The 25,870-nt window shown below is 44.9% G+C and overlaps 1 protein-coding gene across 3 annotated transcripts; it reads left to right on the forward strand.

Annotated features, from left to right (window-relative positions):
• The first annotated feature begins 244 nt into the window (after positions 1-244).
• On the forward strand, positions 245-24,580 carry LOC147449997 (uncharacterized). 3 transcript variants are annotated; one of them, XM_086522342.1, is made up of 5 exons: positions 245-1,914; positions 23,630-23,737; positions 23,832-23,960; positions 24,047-24,102; positions 24,420-24,580. In XM_086522342.1, exons 1-5 carry the CDS (start codon positions 517-519, stop codon positions 24,436-24,438), a joined length of 1,710 nt encoding a protein of 569 aa, XP_086378468.1. In that variant the 5' UTR covers positions 245-516; the 3' UTR covers positions 24,439-24,580. The 3 variants fall into 3 exon arrangements, with proteins under 3 accessions (XP_086378468.1, XP_086378469.1, XP_086378467.1); XM_086522343.1 differs by lacking the exon at positions 24,420-24,580 and adding an exon at positions 24,198-24,400; XM_086522341.1 differs by lacking the exon at positions 24,420-24,580 and having other exon boundaries at positions 24,047-24,342.
• The last annotated feature ends 1,290 nt before the right edge of the window (positions 24,581-25,870 follow it).

The following is a 25,870-nucleotide window of genomic DNA, read 5'->3' on the forward strand; positions in this document are numbered from 1 at the left end:
GTGCACAATTGCTCCCAAGCCTTCCATGGTTTACTAAGGCTAAAGGCCAAAAATGTTTGCCATCATCAACTTGCCGTGCACTAATCAAGAAGCTTTATCCAAACGTCCACAAGAGTTTAATTAAGGCTTTATGTAGATAAAAAAGTAACTAAGACGGAGACGTGTGAACCTTCTCTTAGAAAAGGCAATTAAATTGGCCTTGTTTTCTTTTTCTTGTTTTGTTGTCCTGGATTCCTAGGTTTGCTACACGCTAGGGGTTTAGCATGGATAACAAGTAGGTGGCCCTTGGAAGTATTTGGGCTGTGCGCGGCGCCAACTCTTTGAATCAAACCCTGAAGTTCTGCTATGGAACTCATGTGATGCAGCTCACAAGCGCCTCTATCTCGTGAAGCGCCTCCTCTAGCTATGGCACTTTCTGGGTCATGTCTCAGCTTCGTAGTGCGAAGCTTCATTGCATCTTTGAAATGAAAAACTTTGGCAAGTGCTTGCCTGCTGTGAGACTTTGGAGCTTTAGCTATGGCGTATCTACGCATTTCCTCCGTATCTGGAGTCCCTAATGCCGATGCTCAGAATTTGCATGCATTTCTCTCATCCTGCACAGATGACATCAGAGGTGCTTGTGGAGCTGTGGAGGATTTTCTTAAAGAGCAGCCGCCCGAGGCAGCCCTAGGGTTTTTCCGGCTGTGTTTCCCTTTGTTGCTTCAGAAGGTATTTGGCTTCCATGATTCTGCTTCATCTTCCTCATCTGCATGGCTGGTGAGGGCAACAGATGAGCAATCAGCAAGTGCTCTTCGCTCCCTGCTTCACCCGTCAGGTCATTTGTTTGTTTCTCTTCTTGCTCTTGATCGTGAGAAAGCAGTACAGTTTGTTTTCCCTAATGAACGCCTTCCTCTTCGGGTACGCCAGTTGCTTTTGTTGGACAGAGGGGTAACCCTCCTTTCTCATACCTCTGAGCTCTTTAAGAACCGCACGAAGGTCTCTAATGTGGGTGGCCTGCAGCTACAGCTTGACCTTTTTGAATATTACATGTTTTGGTTTGCATATTATGCTGCATCCTGTGAGGACTATGGTTCTGCTCAGAGTGCTTCTGGTACGAAGCACAATCGTCGATCCTTCAGCCATTGGGTCTCTGGTGTGCATCCTACTTCCACTCATCATAGTACGAAGCCCAACACTTTGCGGTATGCTCTTTATCTACAGCTCCTCCACTTATACCTCACCCATTTTGTTCAGTTACACCATTTCTCAGGCATGGTACATATACCAGGCACCACCTCTCTATCACAAGGTGGTTTCTTGTTCCTCACAACTTTGGAGTTTTGGCTGATGAAAGATGATTCTTGGCCTTTACAAACCTCTCAGCTTGGAGTCACCACTACAGGGTTCACACATTCAGGTTTAGAATTAGATGCTGTGAGACTTATAGTTAATCATAGCAATAATCTTCTGAAGGCCTCTCTGGATACACAGCATGGGACCTGTGAGGCCGGAAGTTTAGTGGCAGCAGGTAGGGGTTCAGGCTTTCCCTTGTTTGTGGGGAGCCGTGCATTTTGTTCTCTAACACGTGGAAGTGGTACCAATCTTCCAAATTTTCAGCTCCTACAAAGACCTTTGTACAGGTTCATCTCCCGTGCATTTGAATACTGGCCTGCTGGGATCTCTGTAAAGCAGGCTTGGTACTTGGTGGATTTGTGGGTTGATTACATGCAGCCATGGTTCAGTGATGTGGATGAGAAGTCAGCAGCAATGGTTGATGACACACACAAGCATGGTAGAAGAGGGTTTTCTGCCATGTGGAAGGGTTATGTGACAAAAAATGATCCTTTCTATACAACTTTGGTTGTTCACTTTCTGTACTTTGCACTGAAATATGTTTCTTCAAATCTTGAGCCAGTATTGGAGATGACTGCAAAGGTATGGATGTTTATTTAGTGTAGTAGAAACAAGGCTTATTTGTAAGTGTTTATGGAATGTTTACTGATAATGCAACTTCTGTCAACTTGTTTGCATATTGTTGTTATGGTTGAAATTCGATACATGTTTGTCTAGAGAGGCAAAGCAAAATATTGTAGTGCTTAGTGCTAGAGGTTTAAACATTACAAGCAGATTTCTTGCATCAGGCGTTGTTGGAGGCAGCAGTCCTCAGCATTATGGTGAGGAGCTATACATTTTATGACCCTCATCCTACATTTTACGACCTTAGTCATGTAGTTTTGTTACCCATGTATTCTCCAACTCATATCACTTCAGCAGAGCAAAGGTCAAAGGGCTTGACACGTGCTCAAAAGAGGGATGATGATAGAGCTAGCACTTCATATGTACATAAGGATTCAATGCAATAGCAGTGTACATTGTTTGACAAAAGGTTGAAGGTCTCATTAAGTCATTTGTACACATGTTTGACAGTCTTTCTTATAGATACATGCGATGATAAAAGGGTGCTTACCACATTAAATCATCTATGGCATGTATATATGGCATGCAATCGAGGACATTTGCGGTTTTAAGAGGGGGGTATGTCACGAGAGTGTGACAACCATTATATATATTTGCCGGTTTCTTTCTCTTAATTTTTAAAATTTTTGGGACCCTCTTGTTGAAATCACGAATGCCTGGACATTGCATGGCTAGTGTGAAACGGCTGTTGGCCAAGAGTTTCACCGTGCTGCATGAGACAAGGGAGAAGGCAAGCTTTCTATTAAAGCTGTGAGTACCTGTACCCACTACTCACACACCCTGTGTAGCACAATGAAGTTAAAAAATCAGCCCCCACTCAAAAATGGGCGCCCCCTCTTGAGAGAGACTTCTGGAATGAGTGTTGACTTGCAGGTTGCTCTCCTACTGCCATGTGTCCAATTTGCTCCTTTTGGTTTAATTCCTAGTACCCACCAACTTATAAAGTCTTGTCGAGGGGCCCAAATGACTCTAATTAGGCCTAGCCACTCCTTTACTAGTCACATTCCAGTGCCCCGCTAGTAGAGCTTCTTAGATGATCGTATACAGTTCTGGGACGCGTTTGCCAAGGCAAGAGCCTTCTGTACAGGAACCGGATTAGCTAATTGCTAATCCCTTCAGGTATGCACAATTCAATTGTGAAGGAATGCGAAAATGGAGTTTTCTCGTGTGAAAACTCGTCCAACTTAGAGGGGAACTGTCCCATTGCGTGCCGCGTGCGGGAGCTTCTGTGACACGCATAGACGTGTTTGCTCCGCTCAAAATGATGCGAAATAGAAGTCGTGTGTTTTTCTATAGGTTTAGGATTTCGCACCTAAACTGCAAGGTAATGCAGGGGAAGCCTCAGTAAAGCCTTGGGTGCTTGTACATGACAATTTAGAGATATTTCCCTCGAGGAATCTCGTTTAATTCAAAGGGCAAGTGACCCTACAGGTGTAGGAGCTTGAGGGCTACCCATAGGAGTGATCGAAATTCGGCACACGAGTTGGAGCGCAAAATAGAGAATTACAGCTTGCTGTAATTTTTTGCAGGTTTAGGGTTTTGGCCAATTTTGATGCCTATAGGTCCCAGGAGCTTCTAGGAAGCTAGGGAATCACCAAACAGATACTTTGGTGCAAATTGGGAGCCAAAACAAAGAATTCAGTGTCTTGTAATTTCTTGCCAGGTTTTGTTATGTGCTCTAAAGTGCGTGGAAAGTCATTGCTTACTTGGGATTTTGTTCGTGGAGACTTCTATTGTGGTTATGCTGTCGAAGTCGGGTTCGAGTAGGAGAATTTCAGCTCGATAAAAGTGGGACAGCTTGTAGAACTTTACATGTAACAGACTTGGACACTCCAAATCAAGAATCAACCGCAACAGCACCAAATAACCACTTCAAAACAATTCACAGATCACAATAGATTTGCATTGGCCCGGCGAAGTTCCGTGCCTAGAGATATTGGCCCCAAAGACTGGCGTCCCTTTCGGTATTTCTTTTTATATTAATCAGTTCAAAGTACAAGAGAGTGGGTCGGGATTCACTCTGAGACTCTGTGTCCAGATGCTCTGAAAAGTGAGGCACTCACCACTAATTTAAAGGTTACAAGGGATGCCCAAAAGCAAAGCCTCAAAAGCTTGAAAGCAAAAGCAAATTCTCTCTCTCTCTCAATGAGAGTTAAAATAAAGCAATTCAACTCTTTCTCTCATCCAAAATCCTTGCGTAGCAAAAAGCTAGGATTTGCGTCGCTAATCATTAAAAAATTAAAAAGTAATAATAAAAAAATAAAAATAAAAAATTCAGTCTCCGCGATTTTCAGAAATTAGGGTTTCTGGTAGAAATTAGGGTTTGTAGGAATTTTAGGATTTCTGGTAGAAATTAGGGTTTTTGCTGTCCGCCACGTCATCACTTTGTGACATACCCCCCTCTTGAAAGCATTGTAATCGATCGCGATTACGCATGCAAAACCGACAAAAGCCATAAACCGTCTTAGCAGACACTGACTGTTAGTAGCTACGTACTAGGAACACACATCTAGCACGTGTACAAAATCGACAGTCACATCACACGACATCATAGGACATCACCAGACATCACATGACATTCAACATTCATTCGGATCTTAGACCTTGATTTATCGGCAATGTAGCTAGCAATCACATCTAGGTCCAATCGGGACCTCATCGATGTCCGATTGTCTAACCCCTATTGCAACCATGTCTATTCGAGATCAATCAGACCAAAATGCTGCAGTCATTTTGTCTATCAGTTCTTGCACTCAAAAGAAGTCAAGAACAAATCAGTATCATTATCAGGAATTCCATTTCTTAAAGTCATCCAACAGAATACTGTCAGCTCTCAGTATCCCTGAAGCTCAAAGAGACATCAGTGACTTTAGTATCAAAATCAAGGCATCTGTTGACAAAGGAGCGGAGTAACTCCCCTCTTGTGCATCCCACTCCACCATATCTTCGGCCAAGCTGAATTTTTGGGTTCCGTTTGGAGTAGATTATGCTAAACCAAAACATCGAGATAAAGTTTCACAATCTGAGGAGTATCTGCTAGGTCCTCCTCCTCCATCCACTTCGCATCAAATGCAGGAAAGTTCTTCAACACCGCCTTCGGGCTTTACCTTTCTTCGCATCCGTATGTGCTAAAATCTGTTCAAGAACAAGGGTCTCCTCGTTTTCTTCCACTACGGGTTGCTCATCAGGCTCCCCATCATCAAGCACATCACCCTTAACAGGTTTCAAGAGACTCACATGCAATGCATTGTGAATCCTCCAAGTATCTGGCAGTTTCAATCGGAAGGAGACATCATTTATCTTTTCAGTAATCTGGAAAGGTCCGTAGTATCGCATACTAAGCTTTGGAAAAAGCCTCTCCTTTCCCTTTCTCTTTCTTAGGCGTGCCTTCTCAAAACATAAGAGCGCCCAATCATCCTCCTTCAATTTCAAGACGCGACGATGGCGATCCGTTGTCTTTTTCTGTCGTTCTTGAGACTTCTGCAAAGTCTCGCGAACCTTGGCAAAAGCCGTATCCAAATCTCGCGAATATTCATCCGCTTCAAATATCTAATCTTTCGTGCTCAGGAAGGATGGAACCTTCGTAGCACTTTCAACAATACCATAGGCATCACAAAATACTTCAAATGACTGCTGCAAGTCCGGCAAAGTCAAATCTAGTCCTATAGTCAATTTCTCTTTCAATGTTTGAAAGGCAGCCACCTCTGTGGATCCCCATGAGAAAAGGACTCCTTTCTTTATCAAGATATGCGAAGGGGAAGCAACCTCCGCAAACTTTCGAATGAACCGTCTGTAGTACGAACACAGTCCCAAGAAGCTTTCAACTCCATGGAAATTCTCCAAATCGGGCCAATCACAGATAGTGTCTATCTTGGCCGGATCCATTTGCACTCCTGTTGCTGAGACAAAGTGTCCCAAAAAAAAAGTATCTCTGAAGCATATGAACTCTGTGTTCTGCTTCATTCGTGGAGAAAACAATGATATCATCAAAGAAAGTGCCAATAAATAGCCTGTACTCTTGAAAAATCTTGTCCATCATCCGGTTAAATGTCGCAGGAGCATTGGTTAAGCCAAAAGGCATCACCAAAAACTCAAATAACCCAAAAGTCGTCCGAAAGGCTCTCTTGTAGACGTCTCCTGGCGCGATTGGGATATGATGATATCCACTCTTCAAGTCAATCCTGCTAAAGCACGAGGATCCCTGTAACCTGTCGAGTATATCATTAATCCTAGGAATCGGAAATCTGTTCTTGATGGTGATTTCATTAAGAGCGCTATAATCGATACACATTCTTCAAGATCCGTCTTTCTTCAAATCCAACAACAGTGGAGAGCAATACGGTGAAGTACTATGCTGGACAAGACCCTTTTCCAAGAGGTCTTTCACTGGGTTCATCTTTTTATTCTGTACTTGGCTCACACGGTAAGGTGGCCGGTTCGGTGGCGTGCTTCCAGGTATTAGATCGATGGTTTGATCTTCAGGCCCTCTGAAAAGCAATCGGCATGAGTGTGGAGAAAAATCTTGGCGTTCTTTTAATCAGGTCAAAACATATTCAACCTTTATCCATCGTTCAGTTCTCTCCCAAAAGAATGAGTAAGAAACTGAAGTTCATCAAGTACAATCTCTAAGCCCTTCATTTATCAAAGTCGCTTTCTCGGCCCAGTAGTCAACCACGACGTAGTTCTCGTGGTACGAAGGGATCCTGAGTAGAACGTCACTCGCGTGCCCTGAACACCCTTGTCATTGCAAACGAAGTTTGCCAATGCTCGGTGTAATGGTAACATCCCATCCGGGTGCCAGTTGAACTACCTCCGCCTGCGGCGTCAGTCTGTCGGGCGTAATTCCAAATCGAGCCGCCAATTCCACGTGAAAAGAAGTTGGCCTTGGCTCCTTCAAAAGAGCTTCCTGATCCTTCACTTTGCCCCAAAAGCGGCAAAGTTTGTACTTTCATTCATTAGATTCGGTGCAGGTCCCAGGCCATGTGGTACCAGTTCTGCTTTTCTATCTGCCTTTTCTGCCACGTTCCTCAGCTGCTCTCGAACTCTCAGGCCTGTCGTCGTCTTTATCATTCTGTTCTTTCTGTGCCTTTTTAGGGCACTTCGCGGAGATATGTCCATGTTCCCCGCATCCAAAGCACTTCCCCTCTCTGATGAAGGGAGCTCTCTCCTCAGGAGTAAGCTTGGGTCGTGCATCCTTTTTCTCTGGATTGCTCTTTTTCTTTCTACTTTCATTCCCAGAAGTCTGTTCGGCTCGTTGTGTCATGGCCTTATCTGTGGGGTAGGTCAAACTGCCAGAGTGAATAATTCGGGAAGTCAATTCCTTTCTTCTGCTCTTTGTCGTGCTGTTCTGCTTTGTTCTGCGCGTCAAAAAGCTGAGCTATTCGTGCATCAACCACCTCTTCTAATTCTTGCTTTGTGTACATTCTTGGAGTAGAAGAGTTCTTTAGTGCCGGTTTGAGGGGTGGTTCTGTGGTCTGCCGCCACTGTGAATGCACCTTGTTGAAGGAGGTCTGGCTCATAAATTTTGCAAATTTCGGGTCCTTCGCAAAATTAAGCATCATCTTTGTTGCATTGCCGATCAATCGTCGACGCTCCATCTTTTCGAGCTCCGCCTGAGTAGGCCGAGGGGGGACCGTACTCGCGTGAATCTTCGTTGTGATCTCTTCTCGCATCCCCGGATGCAGATGAAGTCGACTGATCTCTGCTTGAAGCCATAGGTGCCGTGTAAAAAAAAAGATCGGATTTCCCGATAGAAGAGAAATCGGCCGTGCTTTGATACCACTGTAATAGACTTGGACACTTCCAAGTCGAGATTCTACCGCGACACCACAAGAATTCACTTCAAAATAGTTCACTTTTCACATTTGATTCGACACTAGCCCGGCGGAGTTCCGTGCCTAGAGATATTGGCCCCAAAGACTGGCATCCCTTTCGGTATTTCTTTTTGTATTAATTTGCAACTTAAAGTACAAGGGAGTGGTCGAGACTCACTCTCAGACTCTGCGTCCAGATGCTCTGAGAAGTGAGAGCCCAAACCACTATTTTATAGATTTACAAGGGATGCTAAAAGCAGAGCCCAAAAGCTTCAAAATCAAAAGCGTGTCTCTCTCTCACAGGCTCCCTCTCTTGAGAGAATAAAGCAAAAGAGCTCTCTCTCTCTCTCTCTCTCTCTCTCTCTCTCTCTCTCTCTCTCTCTCAAATTGTGTAGCCAAAATGCATATCAAAAGCTGTTGTAAAAATTGCTTTTTCCGTACGCCAGTTGCCACGTCAAGATTTTCGTACAAGCGACTCCCAGGAAAAGGCGCTGCCACGAGATCTCCTAGCAGCCGGGGATGGCCCTATCCCTTTGGTCGACTGAGGAATTGGAGCGGGAGGGGGGGGGGGGGGCGGGAGGGGAACTCGGGGGGAGGGGGGGTTGTCGAGGATGAAGCTGAGGTGGGGGCTGGAGGAGGGACCTCATCTTGCTCAAGGGGACCGAATTGGTTCCCCGTGGGAACCCACTGTTGCTAGGCAGGCGCCATTGGACCACCCTGAGTGCCAAGCTGTCGCTGTGGCGCATGCCGTTGTCGACAACCGCAGACATGCTGTCATCCCTCCTCCGCTGGAGCTCTAGGCTCGGAGGGAGGCTCTGCCTATGTTGTAACAAACTTGGACACTCCAAGTTAAGAATCAACCGCGACAGTACCAAATAACCACTTCAAAACAATTCACAGATCACAATAGATTTGCACTGGCCCGGCGGAGTTCCGTGCCTAGAGATATTGGCCCCAAAGACTGGCGCCCCTTTCGGTATTTCTTTTTGTATTAATCAATCATCAAAGTACAAGAGAGCGGTTAGGGTTTCACTCTCAGACTCTGCGTCCAGATGCCCTGAGAAGTGAGGCCCTCACCACTAATTTAAAGGTTACAAGGGATGCCCAAAAGCAGAGCCCCAAAAGCTTTTAAAATCAAAAGCATCAGTTCTCTCTCTCTCTTAGAGAGTCTTTTCTCTTTTTTTTTAAAAAAAAAAACAAAAGCAAAATTCGCGTCGCTCATCATTTTCCAAATTTTTTTTTTTATTAAAAATAATCCGCCTCCGCGATTTCCGGAATTTAGGGTTTTTGGCAGAAATTAGGGTTTGCAGGAATTTTAGGGTTTCTGGCAGAAATTAGGGTTTCTGCTGTCCGCCACGTCATCACTTTGTGACATACCCCCCTCTTGAAAGCATTGTAATCGACCGCGATTACGCCTGCAAAACCGACAAAAGCCATAAACCGTCTTAGCAGACATTGACTGTTAGTACCTACGTACTAGGAACACACATCTAGCACATGTACAAAATCGACAGTCACATCACATGACATCACAGGACATCACCAGACATCACAGGACATCACATGACATTCAACATTCATTCGGATCTTAGACCATGATTTATCGGCAATGTAGCTAGCAATCACATCTAGGTCCAATCGGGACCTCATCGATGTCCGATTGACTAACCCCTATTGCAACCATGTCTATTCGAGATCAATCAGACCAAAATGTTGCAGTCATTTCGTCTATCAGTTCCTGTACTCACAAGAAGTCAAGAACAAATAAGTATCATAATCAGGAATTCCATTTCATAAAGTCATCCAGCAGAATACTGTCAGCTCTCAGTATCCCTGAAGCTCAAAGAGACATCAGTGACTTTAGTATCAAAATCGAGGCATCTGTTGACAAAGGAGTGGAGTAACTCCCCTCTTGTGCATCCCACTGCACCAGATCTTCGGCCAAGCTGAATTCTGGGTTCCATTTGGAGTAGACTATGCTAAACCAAAAGCATCGAGGTAAAGTTTCACAATCTGAGGAGTATCTGCTAGGTCCTCCTCCTCCATCCACTTCGCATCAAGTGCAGGATAATTCTTGAACTTAACCAAGAACCGCCTTCGGACTTTACCTTTCTTCGTATCATTATGTGCCAAAATCTGTTCAGGAACAAGGATCTCCTCGTTTTCTTCCACTTTGGGTTGCTCATCAGGCTCCCCATCATCAGGCACATCACCCTTAACAGGGTTCAAGAGACTCACATGCAATGCATTATGAATCCTCCAAGTATCTGGCAGGTCCAATCGGAAGGAGACATCATTTATCTTGTCAGTAATCTGGAAAGGTCCGTAGTATCACATACTAAGCTTTGGAAAAAAGCCTCTCCTTTCCCCTTTTTTTTTTCTTAGGCGTGCCTTCTCAAAAGTAAGAGCACCCAATCATCCTCCTTCAGTTTCCAGTCGCGACGTTTGCGATCCGCTGCCTTTTTCTGTCGTTCTTGAGACTTCTGTAAAGTCTCGTGAACCTTGGCAAAAGCCGTATCCAAAACTCGCGTGAACCTTGGCAAAAGCCGTATCCAAAACTCGCGAATATTCATCCGCTTCAAATTTCTAATCTTTCGTGCTCAGGAAGGATGGAACCTTCGCAGCAGTTTCAACAATCTCTCATGGCGTCTTCCCCGTCGAAGAGTGTATCGTGTTATTGTAGGCAAATTCCACCAAAGGTAAGTTCTTTTCCCATTGAGTCTTCTGATGCGAGATACAAGACTTCAATAAATCTAAAATCACTGAATTGGCAATCTCAAATTGCCCGTCAGTCTGCAAGTGGAACGATGACGAGAACTGCAACCGCGTCCCAATGTTCTCCCAAATTGCCTTCTAAACTGCGCACAAACTCTTCCACATCCTTCTTCAGTCTCCGCCAAAAGAAATCTCTCTCTACCCCTTTCATGGTGGTAGCAATGCTGCGGTGACCCGTAAAAGGTGGACAGTGGCAATCAGTCATAACCTTTTCCCTCAACGGCTGTGTAACGCACAACATAGTCTTTTTCATCAAGTAGCCTTCCCGAAGGGAGTATCCAGCTACTGTCTCCCCATCCCGTATCCGTGTGAAAATATCTGCAAAATCTGTATCTGTGGCACACTGATCGACCATATCCTCGAAGCTCCTATGATGTATCGCGGAAATAGCCAGAACCAACGGTTTTCGAGACAAAGCATCTGCAACCACATTCTTCTGTCCCTGCACATGGACAATCTGGAAGTGAAACTATGACAAGATGTTCGCCCACCGCATCTGCTTTTCCGAAAGCTGCTTCTGTGACAAGAAGTAGCGCAAACTCTGATGGTCTGTAAAGACAATAAAATCCGCTCCGAGTAGGTAATGCCGCCACTGAGTAAGAGCATGGATAACCGCCAAAAGCTCTTTCTCATAAATCTGTGCTGTCATCTCCGGCCTAGAGAACAAACGGCTCTCGTAAGCTATGACATGGCCTTCTTGCATCAAGACCGCACCCAGACTACGACCACAAGCATCACAATATACTTCGAATGACTTCTGCAAGTCCGGCAAAGTCAAAATAGGTCCCGTAGTCAATTTCTCTTTCAATGTCTGAAAGGCAGTCACCTCTGTGGGTCCCCACGAAAAAGGTACTCCTTTCTGTGTCAAGATATGCAAAGGGGAAGCAACCTCTGCAAACTTTCGTATGAACCGCCTGTAGTATGAACATAGTCCCAAGAAGCTTCTAACTTCATGGACATTCCTCAAATCGGGCCAATCACGGATAGTCTCTATCTTGGCCGGATCCATTTGCACTCCTGCTGCTGACACAATGTGCCCCAAAAAGTGTATCTCTGGTAGGAAAAATTCACTTTTCTTTGCATTGATCACTAACTTGTGATCTCGTAATGCCTGAAAGACTTGAAGCAGATGATCTCTGTGTTCTGCCTCATTCTTCGAGAAAACAATGATGTCGTCAAAGAAAGTGCCAACAAATAGCCTGTACTCTCGAAAAATCCTGTCCATCATCCGGTTAAATGTCGCAGGAGCATTGGTTAAGCCAAAAGGCATCACCAAAAACTCAAATAACCCAAAAGTCGTCCGAAAAGCTGTCTTGTAGACATCTCCTGGCGCTATCCTGATCTGATGATATCCACTCTTCAAGTCAATCCTGCTAAAGCACGAGGATCCCTGTAACCTGTCGAGTATATCATCGATCCTAGGAATCGGAAATCTGTTCTTGATGGTGATTTCGTTGAGAGTGCTATAATCGATGCACATTCTCCAAGATCTGTCTTTCTTCAAAATCAACAACACTGGAGAGCAATACGGTGAAGTACTAAGCTGGACAAGACCCTTTTCCAAGAGGTCTTTCACTGAGTTCATAATCTTTTCATTCTGTACTCGGCTCACACAATAAGGTGGCCGATTCCGTGGTGTGCTTCTAGATATCAGATCAATGGTATGATCTTCAGGCCCTCTCAAAAGCAATCGGCATGAGCGTGGAGAAAAAAAATCTTGGCGTTCTTTTCTTCAGGTCAAAACATATTCAACTTTTATCCATGGTTCAGTTCTCCCAAAAGAATGAGTAAGAAAACTGAAGTTCATCAAGTACAATCTCTAAGCCCTTCATTTATCAAAGTCGCTTTCTCGGCCCGGTAGTCAACCACGGCGTAGTTCTTGTGGTACCAAGGGATCCCGAGTAGAACGTCACTCACGTGCCCTGAACACCCCTGTCATTGCAAACGAAGTTTGCCAATGCTTGGTGTAATGGCAAAATCCCATCCGGGTGCCAGTCGAACTACCTCCGCCAGTGGCGTCAGTCTGTCGGGCGCAGTTCCAAATCGAGCCGCCAATTCCAAGTGAAAAGAAGTTGGCCTTGGCTCCTTCAAAAGAGCTTCTACATCCTTCACTTTGCCCCAAAAAAAAACGGCAAAGTTTGTACTTTCATTCATTTGATTCGGTGCAAGTCCCACGCCATGTGGTACCAGTTCTGCTTTTCTATCTGCCTTTTCTGCCACATTCCTCAGCTGCTATCGAACTCTCAGACCTGTCGTCGTCTTTATCATTCTGTTCTTTCTGTGCCTTATCAGGGCACTTTGCGGAAATATGTCCATGTTTCCCGCATCCAAAGCACTTCCCCTCTCTGATGAAGCGAGCTCTCTCCTCAGGAGTAAGCTTGGGTCGTGCATCCCTTTTTTTTTCTCTGGGTTGCTCTTTTTCATTCTACTTTCATTCCCAGAAGTCTGTTTGGCTCGTTGTGTCATGGCCTCATCTGTGGGGTAAGTCAGACTGCCAGAGTGAATGGCAAAGCCCCGCTTCGCATGACTCATCAACTCCTGAATAGAAGCTGACTTCTGTTCCAAGCAGTGATCTCGGATCTCTGTAGGTAGACCCAAGGTAAACCGCTCAATTTGTTCTCTGAACGAGATCTTCTTGAATGAAGAGGCGGGTAGAAAAGAGCTCCAGAATCTTTCACAATAAGAATTCACTGTATCGCTCTTGGTCATCCGGAGATGGTTCCAAGCAGCTCGTATATCTCGCTCAAACTCTTGAGTCAACCAAGAAGAAATAAAAAGCCTCTTGAATTTCAGCCATGTAACTGGCACAGTCTTGCTTAATAGAAGCGTGGACCACCAAGTAGGAGCATTCCCCTCAGAGTAAGAGGCAGCTCTCCGAATCTTGGAGTGCTCTGAATAGCGTCCTCCCGCGAAAGCGATGTCAAACTGCTGTATAAGAGACAAAGCCTTCGAAGCATCTGAGTATCCTGAAAAGTATCAAACTTGATCGAGTGGCCACCTTCCTTAAACTCTCGGACTTTCTTGCTGTTATCTTCGAGAAAGTCATACTGGTTGGCTTTGTAAAAATTCTTCTTGTTCGCATAAAACTTTCCGTCATCGGAATCTGAGCTGTCTGTAGACGAGTCCTCAGTAGAACTGTCAGTCTCTGGGCGAGATGTAGCCTTCTTTGCCTTTTTCTTGCCCGTTCCGAAGCTTTGTGTCTTGCTTCGCTTTTTGCTTTTTTTCTGTCTTCTTCGCTCTAATCCGAGGAGCTAGAAGAACTGTCAGAAGAAGAAGAAGAAGAACTGGGTACTCCTTCAAATCGAACACGCTTCTTCCGTTTCTTTGCTTTGTCGAATGTCGACTGACGACCCAAATATCCCGGGAAGTCAGTACCTTTGTTCTGCTTTTTGCCGTGCTTTTTGCCTTTCTTTTGCACGTCGAAAAGCTGTGCAATCCGTGCATCAACCACGTTCTCCAGTTCCTTCTCCGTATATTTCTTGGAGGTAGAAGGTTTCTTGAGAGCGGGTTTCGGGAGTGGTGTTGTGGTTCTCTGCCACTCCATCTGTACCTCTTTCAAAGAGGTCTGGTTCATATATTTTACCATCTTCGGGTCCTTGGCAAAATTGAGCATCATCTTTGTTGCATCGCCAATCAATTGACGACGCTCCATCTCTGTTTGCTCCGCCTGAGTAGGCTGAGGCGGGCCATACTCTCTGTCTGAATCTTCGTTGTGATCCCAGCCCGCATCTCCAGATGCAGAGGGAGTCGACTGATCATTGCCTGAAGCCATAGGTGCCGCGGAAAAAAAAATTCGGGGATCGTATTTCCCGTAGAAGAGAAATCGGCCGTGCTCTGATACCACTGTAACAAACTTGGACACTCCAAGTTAAGAATCAACCGCGACAGCACCAAATAACCACTTCAAAACAATTCACAGATCACAATAGATTTGCACTGGCCCGGCGGAGTTCCGTGCCTAGAGATATTGGCCCCAAAGACTGGCACCCCTTTCGGTATTTCTTTTTGTATTAATCAATCATCAAAGTACAAGAGAGCGGTTAGGGTTTCACTCTCAGACTCTGCGTCTAGATGCCCTGAGAAGTGAGGCCCTCACCACTAATTTAAAGGTTACAAGGGATGCCCAAAAGCAGAGCCCCAAAAGCTTTTAAAATCAAAAGCATCAGTTCTCTCTCTCTCTTAGAGAGTCTTTTCTCTTTTTTTTTAAAAAAAAAAACAAAAGCAAAATTCGCGTCGCTCATCATTTTCCAAATTTTTTTTTTTTTTTTTAATAATCCGCCTCCGCGATTTCCGGAATTTAGGGTTTTTGGCAAAAATTAGGGTTTGCAGGAATTTTAGGGTTTCTGGCAGAAATTAGGGTTTCTGCTGTCCGCCACGTCATCACTTTGTGACATATGTGCTCTGTGTCTCTACCTGTGGCTGCTGGCCAGCCCTTGCAGACTGGGGCTTGGGCCTGTGGTGTAGGTCGGGGCCTCCTCTGTGGACATGCCTTCGCGAGATGGCCCATCCGTCGACAAATGAAGCACTGATCCGGGAGCCCCGAATACTCCACGCTCTGTCTAAACCAACCCCCACTCACCCGAGGAAGAAGGATGACCTTCGAGAGAGTGCGATTATCCCTAACCAGAACGCGAACTGAGGGAATGCCGGCCGCCTTGGCAGCTACTGAGGCTGCCGTGCGAGGTGTCTCCAGGACAGTCCCAATCATTGAACCTATCCCGGATAAAAGTGGTAGGTACTCCCATCGCAAACTAGGAAAGCAGACGGAGATGGGAATGTCTGCCTCCTCTACCAAAACATCTGAAGCAGGGTCAAAACCATGTCTCCAATGTCGAAAGTGGGCTCGAACTGCTCGGATGGTCAAAGGGCTCATGGCGATGACCTTGGACGCCATCTCAAAGGTCTCAAACTTGATCTGGTAGTAGCCTCGTCCGAGGATTTGAACGTCCAAGATCTTGCCCACAAATAGCGGGCGGGCGGGCAGCGGGACAAACAGGAAGAGGGGGGTTGGTGACGGGCAGCGGGGAAGGGGTGGGCAACGGACGTGGCTGGCGAAAGGTAGCGGGCTGGGAGATCGCGCAGGCAGGGATGCTGCACGCGAGAAGGCATGCAGAGGGGCAGCGCGAGGGCAGTTGGTTGGTTGGGGGGGGGGGGGGGGGGGGGGGTTAGCGATGGCGACAAGGGGTGGGGTGCGAGCAGGAGCAGCGAGCACTATCTCACTTAATGGTTTTTTCCCTTTCGCAAATTGATCAAGGATTACTCTAAAGTTGCTACTCCGCTTATGTAACTTTTAAAAGGAGGGGTGAGAGGACCGAAGACTTCGGGTCCTCATCGTAAAGGTAATCCCCCTATTATTTGGAATGAGCGTCTCGACAAGAGCTTTTGGACATTAAAGCACTTGGTGACTACCGTGCCAATATTGCACATTGTGGATCTTAGCAAACCGTTTGTGGTTGAAACGGATGCTAGTGGTTATGCTATTAGTGTGATGTTATACCAGGATGGACGTCTTGTTGCTTTTGAAAGTAAGAAACTTTCTGACGCTGAAATGCGCTATCCAACGTATGAGAAGGAGCTTTTACGCCATAGTACATGCCTTGAGGAAGTGACGACACTACTTGTATGGCTCTACGTTTGTTGCATGGACAGATCACCACTCCTTGCGCTATGTCTGTGATTAGGGTGAAACCTAGATGGTTTGAACTTATGCAAGAGTTTGACTTTGAGATCCGTTACGGAAAAGGGTCCAACAATGTGTTGCCGATGCACATAGCAAGATTCCTGAAGTTAATGCCTTGTCTATGGTTGAAATCTCGACGGACTTCTATCTCTCTCTCTCCAAGGGCTATGTCGTTCCGATAGCTATTTTGCCAAGATATGGAACGAGGTCGAAGCGGGGTACGACTTGTGTACAGGCTTTGGTGGTCCGGAGACCCGAGTGAGTCGTGCTGCAGAGACGAGACAACGGCAGTATGCCATTAGAGGTGGACTATTGTTAAAAATGGAAAGGTTTGCGTGTCGGAAATCGATGAGGTTCGACAAAGGATTTTGTTTGAATGCCACGATGTTCCTAGCGTTGGGCACCCAAGCATCCAAAGAACTTTGGCTTTGGTCAAGGGATATTTCTATTGGCCGATGATGTGCTCTTAAATAGAGAGCTATGTGAAGAGATGCACTCAATGTCAGGTCAATAAGGCAGAGCGCCTTAAGAAAGTTGGCCTCCTACATCCATTGGAAATCCTAGATGCCAAGTGGCAAAGTTTTTACATGGACCTAATCGTTGGTTTGCCAAAACTAGTCAAGGCAATGACGCCATTTGGGTTGTGGTCGTTAGACTCACAAAAATGGCGAAATTTATACCAACAAAGTCGACAGTAAAAAGCCATGAGTTGGCAGTTTTATTTGTTGATCAGCTTTACAAGCTGTATGGTCTGCCAGAGGATATCGTCAATGATCGAGATACCAAGTTCACTGGGCGATTTTGGCGAGAAGTTGAGTATGTTGTCTTTTGACCATCCTGAGTCCGATGGACAAACTGAGAGGATGAATCAGACGTTAGAGAACATGTTGAGAGCTCATGTCTCTCATAGGCAGTTTGATTGGGAAAGGTATCTTCCACAATTGGAGTTTGCTTACAATAGTTGCAAGCATTCTGCTACTGGATTTAGCCCATTTATGTTGATGTATGGATTTGAGTCTAAATCCCTGATTGCTATTGGCTTAGAGAAAGTCAAGGATCGCCAAGCTCGTGATTTCTTGTATGACATGCATGAAATGCTCGGATTGACTAAGGACATCATAAGGACAACTTGTGATCGAGTAACTACTTATGCTAATCAAAAGAGATCTCCTAGGACTTCAGAGATGGACAATGGGTCTATTTGAAGATACCCAAGATTCCAAGACTATGCGAACGTGAAAGCATTATAAGCTTTTAGCTAGATATTGTGGTCCATTCTTGGTCACAAAGAAAATTGGCCAAGCTGCCTATAAACTGGCTCTTCCTTCGGATGTTAGTGTACATCTCCAGTGTTTCATGTCAGCTGCCTAAAAGAAAAATTAGGCGAGGCCGACGTTGTTGTGCCTATGGAGGAAAATGTACGGCAAGATATGTAAACTAAGTATATTCCTCAAGAACTAGAGGCAATTTTAGATCATCGTACCCGTCATTCGCGCCAAAAGGCTTATGACAAGTACTAAATTAAATGGAAGGGTCAATCTGAATGGTTTGCTACTTGGGAATCAATTAGAGCTTTGAAAGCTCAGTATCCCCACTTCATTGATGAGGACGTCAATGGTTCTTAAGGGGGGAAGTATGTTATGTCCCGCTCACAGAAGAGGGGATCTAGCCTAGATGCCGTCGGGATAGGCATCCAATGTCCAAGCGGATGTAGTGTGAACCTGGCCGGTGTGGCTGACCATTATTATAAAAGGGAGGCCAAGGCCTCATTTGTAGTTATTGACCCCCACTGGTAGGGTGCTAGTGGTTAGCCCGTGAGGCTAGGAGTGCGCGAGGTCACCTCGAGGAGGTGAGGCCACCGGGTGGTATGGGACGCTCGGTCTTACAGGTGCACGCCTACGTCCTCGGACGTTGGCCCCAACACGGAGGAGTTGTTGGATCGTGGCTATGGTTGGGTGGTTCGTCACGCGTGTCTATAGGCGGTCCGTGTAGCCAAGAGATCCACCTCGTGTGTGTTCGTTTCAACTTCTGAGCCAGAGAGTTGCCCAGGGGTCTTATTTAAAGGTTGTTGGCCATGGAAAAACAGTTACATGAAAAGCCTTCAAAAACTGAAAAGCAGTTTCTCCCAAAAGTTGACGCTAATTGCAATCAGCGCAAAATGCGGAAATCCGTACGTTGCCACATCAGCAGATCCAGTGCGAATCTCGAGCGTTCGTACAACTAGCCAACACAATTCGTGGAGATCCGTACAATCAGCCAATGTAAGTTTGGTTTTTGTTCGTTAGGCATGCCATGTCATCAATTTGTGACATACCCCCCTCTTGAAAGAATTGTGATCGCCCTCGATTACGCCTGCAAAAATAGACAGAGGCCATAAACTAGTTCAATAGACACTGACCGACGCACTAGACAACATAAATCTAGCACTTGCACAAAGACGACTCAATAAGTGCACATTCAGGTCATATCCAAATCAATCACATAAAAAAATTCATTCCAGATCTAAGACCATGATTCCTGGCAACGTATTTAGCAATCGCATCTAGATCCACATCGGACCTCACTGATATTGGATTAGCTAATTCTTGTTGCGATCATGTCTAGAGATTCTCAAGACCGAAATGTTGTAGTCATTTCGTCTTTCAATCGTGCCACAAAGATGAGAGTCACTGAACATTCAAATCAAATCACATAAAGTCCATCGAGATATCGGACCATGATCTGTCGACAACGTGTTTAGCAATCTCATCTAGATGTACCCTAGATCTCTCTGATGTCCGGATTGGCTAATTCTTATTGCTATTATGTCCATCTCATCTGGAATTGCAAGATCGAAATGCTATAGTCATTTTGTCAACACGACTCATTTCAAGAATTCTCAATTCAAAGTACTCATTTCATAAAGTTATCCAACAAAATACCGTCAATCCATCAGTATCCTTGAAATACAAAGGAAAATCAGCGACTTTATTCCATCTGGCTAGCCTGTGACAAAGGAGCGGAGTGACTCCCCTCTTGTGTAGTCCCGTTTGCACCATATTCAACCCTGTTGATCTCCGGGATGTCACGTGACACATCAAACCCTGTGTGCCTGTGGACAAGCTACAACATGACCAGGGTTCAGTTCAGTCAAGTGAGTCTAGAATAGGAAGTGTTCTGGCACTTTTGTGAGTGTGTTCGCAAACCGTACATGTCCAGACACTTAGAGTAGATGCATATGCACACATCATGATCATCAGATTTCCATAAGAACCCATCAAGAGCATTTTTACAGTGTATAGACCTATTTTCTCTTTTTTTTTTTTGACATTTTTCACTTATTTATTAAGTGACTTTTGTTGGAAACTAGGTAGGGCAAATTTCATAAGTTTGTATATATAGAAACCTAGCGCTAGCACTTTCTGGCAGAAGAGGCAGCAGGAGCACTTGCTCACAAGTAACTTCTCAGCAGGACCCCAAGATTCTCTAGCGTTTTTGCATCACAGCAGATGGGCTAGCGTTTTTGGACAAGAACCCAGATCAGCCAGCGTTTTTGCATCTGGATCAGCCTGGCGACAACAAAGGACAGATCAGCACTAGCGTTAGTGGTTTACAGCGGCAGATCCACAGCGTGTTTGCAGCAGGACCCATTTTCAGCCTTAGCGTTTTTGGTTTGTAGATCAACCTCAGCATTTTTGCAGATCTTTGCGACGGAATCAGCCCTAGACTCAGCGTTTTCAGTTTTCAGCAGTCAGTTTCCACAATAGAACCCTTGAACCTCGCAGATCTCACCTTCCCGCAGCAGATCCTCGTTGCACGGTCAGATTCCGCGAAGTTTACAGATTCAGCCCGGAAAACGCAGATTTCAGCATCTGTGTTTTCAGCGCGTCGTCGTTGCATCGTCGCCATCGACATCGTCATCGACATAGAGTCAGAATTCAGCAGATAAAGATTTGCACCGTTTTCAGATTTCAGCCGTCTCGTCGTCATCCTCGTTGTCGTCGACATCGTCGGCAAGTCCAAGCATTGTAGCGATTTGTGCAATCATAAGTAGACCGCTCTCGCCATAGAGAGTGGGGCCTTCGGAGGAGGGTTTGACAACATTTTGGTGTCGTATTCTTCTCTCTCTATCTCTCAGTCTCATGCACCTTCATTAAAAGGAACCATTGAGCATAGTTTGGAGCACTCATCTTGAGCAAAGTGCAACATTCACTTCCGTTGCACCTTACACGGGATCTCTCCGAATAGTAGCTAGACCGGAAGCCTCAAGGTAAAGTTCTAGTATCTGAGGAGTATCTGCTAGGTTCACTTCCTCCATCCACTTCACATCTAATGCTGGAGAGTTCTTGACCAAGTAAGAACTGTCGTTCACTTTACCTTTCATTTTCCTTTCTTGGTGGCTAGTACGTGTTCTAGAACGAGAATCTCCTTGCTCTCTTCCATTCCATGTTACTCCTCAGGCTCCTTGTCGATTGGCACCTCACTCTTGAAAGGTTTCAATAGACTCACATGAAAAGCAATGTGAATCTTCCAAGTATCTGGCAACTTCAGTTTGAAGGATACATCATTTTTCTTCTATTGTATTTGGAAAGGGCCATAGTACCGCATAGTGTATGCCTTGCTTGAGACTTCTCAAGAGCCTCGTGCACCTTGGCAAAAGCAGTATCCAGATCTAGATCATAACGATCCGCTTCAAAAATATATATCCTAGGTCTAGGGAATTCTTTGACCTACCAGTTGATTCCCTTTTCCTTTCTTTCCTTGTATCCTGGGACCTGTGGGTAGCTTTGCTAACCTCCCGTGTCAATTATCGGAACCTTAAGACACACTATCATCTGATCCCCTTTCTTCTCCGGAATCCTTTGATGAACTTGCATTTGGTTCCTTCAGTTTTTCGGAACCTTCGGATGTGTTACCATTTGATTTTCCAAATTTCTTTGATGACTTGCCCTGTTGAGGTGGATACTATCTTGTGCGTAGGAGAAGTCAATGAGCTGGCATGCATTCCAAATCGTTGCCTAGCATGTTCCATAAGTCTTTGAATAGAGTCAGACTTCTGGTTTAGACAATAGTCTCAAATCTCTTTCGGCAAACCACAACAAAACCGCTCGATCTGGCACATAAGTATTCCAAAAGCTATGGCAGTAGTCATCCAATGTATCTTTCTTAGTCATTCTCAAGTGATGCCAAGCTGTGATGACATCTCTTTCATATTCATCTGATATCCAAGTTGACGTGCAAATGTTCTTGAATTTTAACCACGTCGCAGGTGCTTCTCTGCGTACCAACAGAGTAGACCACCATGGTTGTGCAGTTCCTTTCAAGTAAGATGCCGCCCTTTGCTCCTTGGAGTGCTCTGTGAACCTACCTTAAGAGAAGGCAACGTCAAACTGTTGTACAAGCTCAAGGGCTGGATGGGTGTCGTGGTAGCTTGAAAACGTCTCAAACGTGACGGCTTGACCCCCTTCCTTGAACTCCTTGGTCTTCTTGCTCAAGACTGCTCCCAAACTGCGACCACATGCATCACAATAAATTCCAAAGGGCTTTTGCAAGTTTGCAATCGCTGACGGTTCCCAAGTAAAAAGGAATCCCTTTCTGCGTCAACACATGTAAAGGAGAAGCTATCTCTGCAAATTTTCGAATGAACGTTGATAATATGAGCACAAGCCGAGAAAGCTTCGAACTTCATGAACATTCTTCAAATCAGGCCAATCACGAATGGTCTCAACTTTGGCCAAGAAACCAACAACTAAGGTTAGTGGCTCCCACAACCTGGCGACAATCTTTCTACGTTTCTTGCCCTTTCTGTCCTCATCACTGGAATCAGAGGAGGAAGAGCTGTCGAAACTATCAGAAGAGGATGAGACCAAACTGGAAACACCCTCAAAGCGTACATGCTTCTTTGTCTTTCGTGCATTTGCAAAATTAGACTTATGACCCAAATATCTAGGGTAGTCTGCTGCTTGATTGTGTCTCTTCGGTTTCTTCTTGGTCTTCATGAGTTGATTAACTCGTCTTTCTACCACTTCGTCAAGTTCATCTTCCGTGTACACCCGGGGGGCAAATGCTTTCTTCAAAGCTGGCTTCAGAGGTGAGTCGATGGTTGTACGCCTCCGAGAATGGGGATCTTTTGAATACTGGAGCATTTATCGAGCACAGGCATCAACCTGCTGTTTACATTGCATCTCCATTCGTTGATATTCTGTCGGTGGGAATAGCCCGTATTCTTCTCTCGAGTCGATAGAAGGTGGGCGTTGTCCATTTGAATCTTCGGTGCTTTCACCCGAACCTGATTGGTCAGGTGTAACCGTTTACTCCTTCCAGGATTCGTCGACTGAATCCATGTGTCGTGGTAGAAGGGATCGGATTCTCTCTCTCTCTCTCTCTCTCTCTCTCTCTCTCTTTTCAAGTTCAGTGATTTTGCAGTTTCTGTTCGTGTGTTGCTATTGATTTTTCGCTTGGAGTGTCCAAGCCTGTAACACTAGTCCTGCATACTTACACAGTCAAAGTATGCCTATGTCTACATTTGTAGAGTACACGACTCCTCATTACGTATCATATGCAGCAAAGCGTTTTAAGTTTTGTTTTTGCACTCGGAGTGTGATGAGTAGATGCATGTTGTGGACATGCTTAACATTTTTCACACCTAAGTTTGAAAAGCACTTCAGCTTTTGGACTCCAAAAGAGTTTCCACACCTACCCCTTCCTAGATCAATGCTGTTGGATGTTGGCAACTTCTTGGTCAACTGGTTGTGCGTAGTGCCTAGTAGGATTACTTAGGCAAAGAGGCTTATGGAGGTTGTATCTGGTCTAAAAGATTAGCTCTAACTTGTGGGCCGCCAGCATATCCTGGTTGAGAGGCTGGCTTTGGGTTGTAGTAGCATGCCCACATGTCACATTGAGCCCATGCTCACTTAACATTTTGCATATATTTTTTTAAAAAAATGACAGATTTTTTTTTGTCAATACAGAAGTGAATGGTATACCTAAAGAATGTCTTGATTGTGTGTGTGGCAGTCTAGCCTCAGTGCTTTGGTCACCAGGAATCCTAAGATTAAGGTAATCATCTTAAAAGCCATAATACTTACTGGTTGGTCTAGCCTCATTGCTTCGATCACCAGGAATTCTAAGAATAAGGTAATCATCTGAAAAGTCATAATACTTATTGGTTGGTCTAGCCTCATTGCTTTGATACCAGGAATTCCAAGTATAAGGTAATCATCTTAAAATTCATAATACTTAATGAAATTTCCCGGTTTAGCCATGCTAGAAGATGCCTTAGGGTGTTTTAATAGCATGTGAAGGTCTCTATTTAGTGCCTCATGTGCCCTTCATTTGTTTTAGAATGCCTCACCTTGTTTTCAACTTATTTAATCCACAAATCTTATACGTGCCACCATGGGCTTACTCCTTTTCAGTTTCCCAGGTACTAGGCACGTTGGCAGAATCAAAGGATCTTCTAGGTCTCCTTAGGAAGGTTGAATCTGCTGTTGTGGCAAAGATGGACATTGAACATGTCTTATCCACAGATATTGTAAGATCCACTTACTTTTAGTGGTCTGTTTTGATGTTCAGTTTTGTTCTTAAACTGCATGTTTGTTCGTAATATATATTTGGGTGGGCTATAGGACTGGGAAGAGAGGGCACCCAGTAATGAGAGCAATTTGAGTTACTCACTTTCACCTGCTCCATCTCAAGAAATGCAAAGATCTTGTCTATTTGCCCTTGGGGAAGGTGGAGCTTTTCATACATTTCAGGTAAACATGTTACCCTGCAAGGCTGAACAACTCTACTTCCAACGACGTGAATGTGGAGCTCACGTCTTATAATGTTCTTTTCACAGATGCTGGTTTTGCAGTGTGAAGCGGAAATTCAATTTGTGGCTCCTGAGTCTCAGAGGTCTGTGTCAAAGTCCTTGGAGTATGTCAAGCATGCTGGTTTTGAAATTTTCAATGCTCACTCATTTAGTAGCTCACCAATGAACACGCAACCAGAAACCGACTAAATGCCCGTGCTGCAAGACGGAGAAAGGGCTCTAGGTCGTCACACTTGTTTTGATATTAAATATCGGGGTGATTGGATGAGGCGTCCAATAGAGAGCACAGAGGTGGCATGGTTGGTTAGATTGCTTGTAAAGTTGTCTGACATTATCAATGATAGGCTCAACTTAGCTGAACAGGTGAGGACATCTTGTCATAAACTTTCTGATGATACAGGAGGCTCTTCAAAATTTGAGGAATTAAATGTGGCAGAGCTTTTGAGGTCATCAAAAGATTTTGCTGTAAATTTGTCCCTCCTTGATCTTGCTAAGGAAATCAGGGCATTCCTGCTAAGCTGCTGGGGTGCCCTTTGTGACCAGCTTCGCCAACATGGCTGGAGGGTGAACCTTAGGTTTTTGGCGCAGAAGCCTGTCGTGGTCTTGATATTAGTGGTTTTTTCCTGGTTGGTGAGAAAGGTATGAGTTCTTTCGCTCTATTTGAGCTCAGTGGCTTCTATCGGTGGGGCCTGCAATTTTGTTGGCAAGAAGTACAAAATAATGAAATATCTATCCCCCCCTTATGGGTTTGTACAGACTTTGACTTACAATGTAATTTAAAGATATGCTTTATGCTAAAATACTGCTAGCAACAATATTGCTTTACTATATTTGAAAATTCAGTGGTCGTGCCTTTCGATGTAACCCTCATTGCCTGAACCGGTGTAACGAAGACGATTGTTTAACAGTAGACATACCTTGTTTACCACTTATCTGGCCTGCTTTGAAATGGCATGCATTCTCCATTGAAGCTGTAGGAGCTTTTTCAGCAGGTTAATTCGCAAGTTGAGGAGACGATTTTGAGTGTATGGGGCTGTGGGTTACAGGGCCCTCCACAGGCACCTTTAAAGGGCTTATGTGGGAGTCCTATCAAGGCCCTAAAAGTGGTCCAGCTTCCTGTAATGGGGTTATTAATTCCTTCTGGGCTCTCATAAGTGATAAAGCTTTGCAGGGGTTGTATGGATGGGTTATCTAGTGTCGGAATGAGCTTCTTCTTCGATCTTGATATCAATTCTCCGCAAACTTGTGGGTGCAACAAAATAGGGCACCTGTGCAGGATCTTGTATATTGGTCAGCACTTACTCAGTGCATGCACAAAAGATGTGGGGTAAAGAAAGGTTAAACTGCTATGAAGGTGCTAAAAGACATCTGGTTTGCATCTTCAAGGCCTATTGCAATCAGTGCAAAGAAATCCATGAGGACTTGTAAGGTGGGCCAGGGAAAAGATGTCGTGCTTTGCAATGCTTTGATAGACGTATATGGGAGCACAGCAACTGCTTTATGAGCTTTGCATCGGAGTGCAGTGTCCTGCTAATAGCAAGATATGCCCAAGAGGGGTAGGGAAAGGAAGTACTCAGTTATTATGAGCGGATGCTGAGAGGTGGCATAGCTCCTGATGCATTGCATCTTGGTGTGTTGCATCACAGGAGCAGTGGAAGCGCCAGACAATTTCATGTTGAGATTGTTAATCAACACCTACTGGCAAAAAATGTTTCGCTTGGCAGAGCTTTGGGTGACATACAGCTATGCCTGAAACGGCACTAAGTAGTGTTTAACAAGGTGTAGCCTCTTGGAATGCTCCTGTTTCAGGTTGTGTCCCAAAAGGGTTGATGGGCAAGGAAACTTTGGATT

The sequence above is a fragment of the Adiantum capillus-veneris genome, chromosome 10 (genome assembly GCF_014529385.1).
Source record: "Adiantum capillus-veneris isolate H3 chromosome 10, ASM1452938v2, whole genome shotgun sequence".
NCBI lineage: Eukaryota > Viridiplantae > Streptophyta > Polypodiopsida > Polypodiales > Pteridaceae > Adiantum > Adiantum capillus-veneris.

What these genes read in the sequence shown, in the direction of transcription:
- LOC147449997 (XM_086522341.1), top strand. Translation starts at nt 517, where the DNA reads ATGGCGTATCTACGCATTTCCTCCGTATCTGGAGTCCCTAATGCCGAT. An exon ending in TATTGGAGATGACTGCAAAG is followed by an intron (nt 1,915 to 23,629) that starts GTATGGATGTTT and finishes TCAGTTTCCCAG; the next exon opens with GTACTAGGCACGTTGGCAGA. An exon ending in ATGTCTTATCCACAGATATT is followed by an intron (nt 23,738 to 23,831) that starts GTAAGATCCACT and finishes GGTGGGCTATAG; the next exon opens with GACTGGGAAGAGAGGGCACC.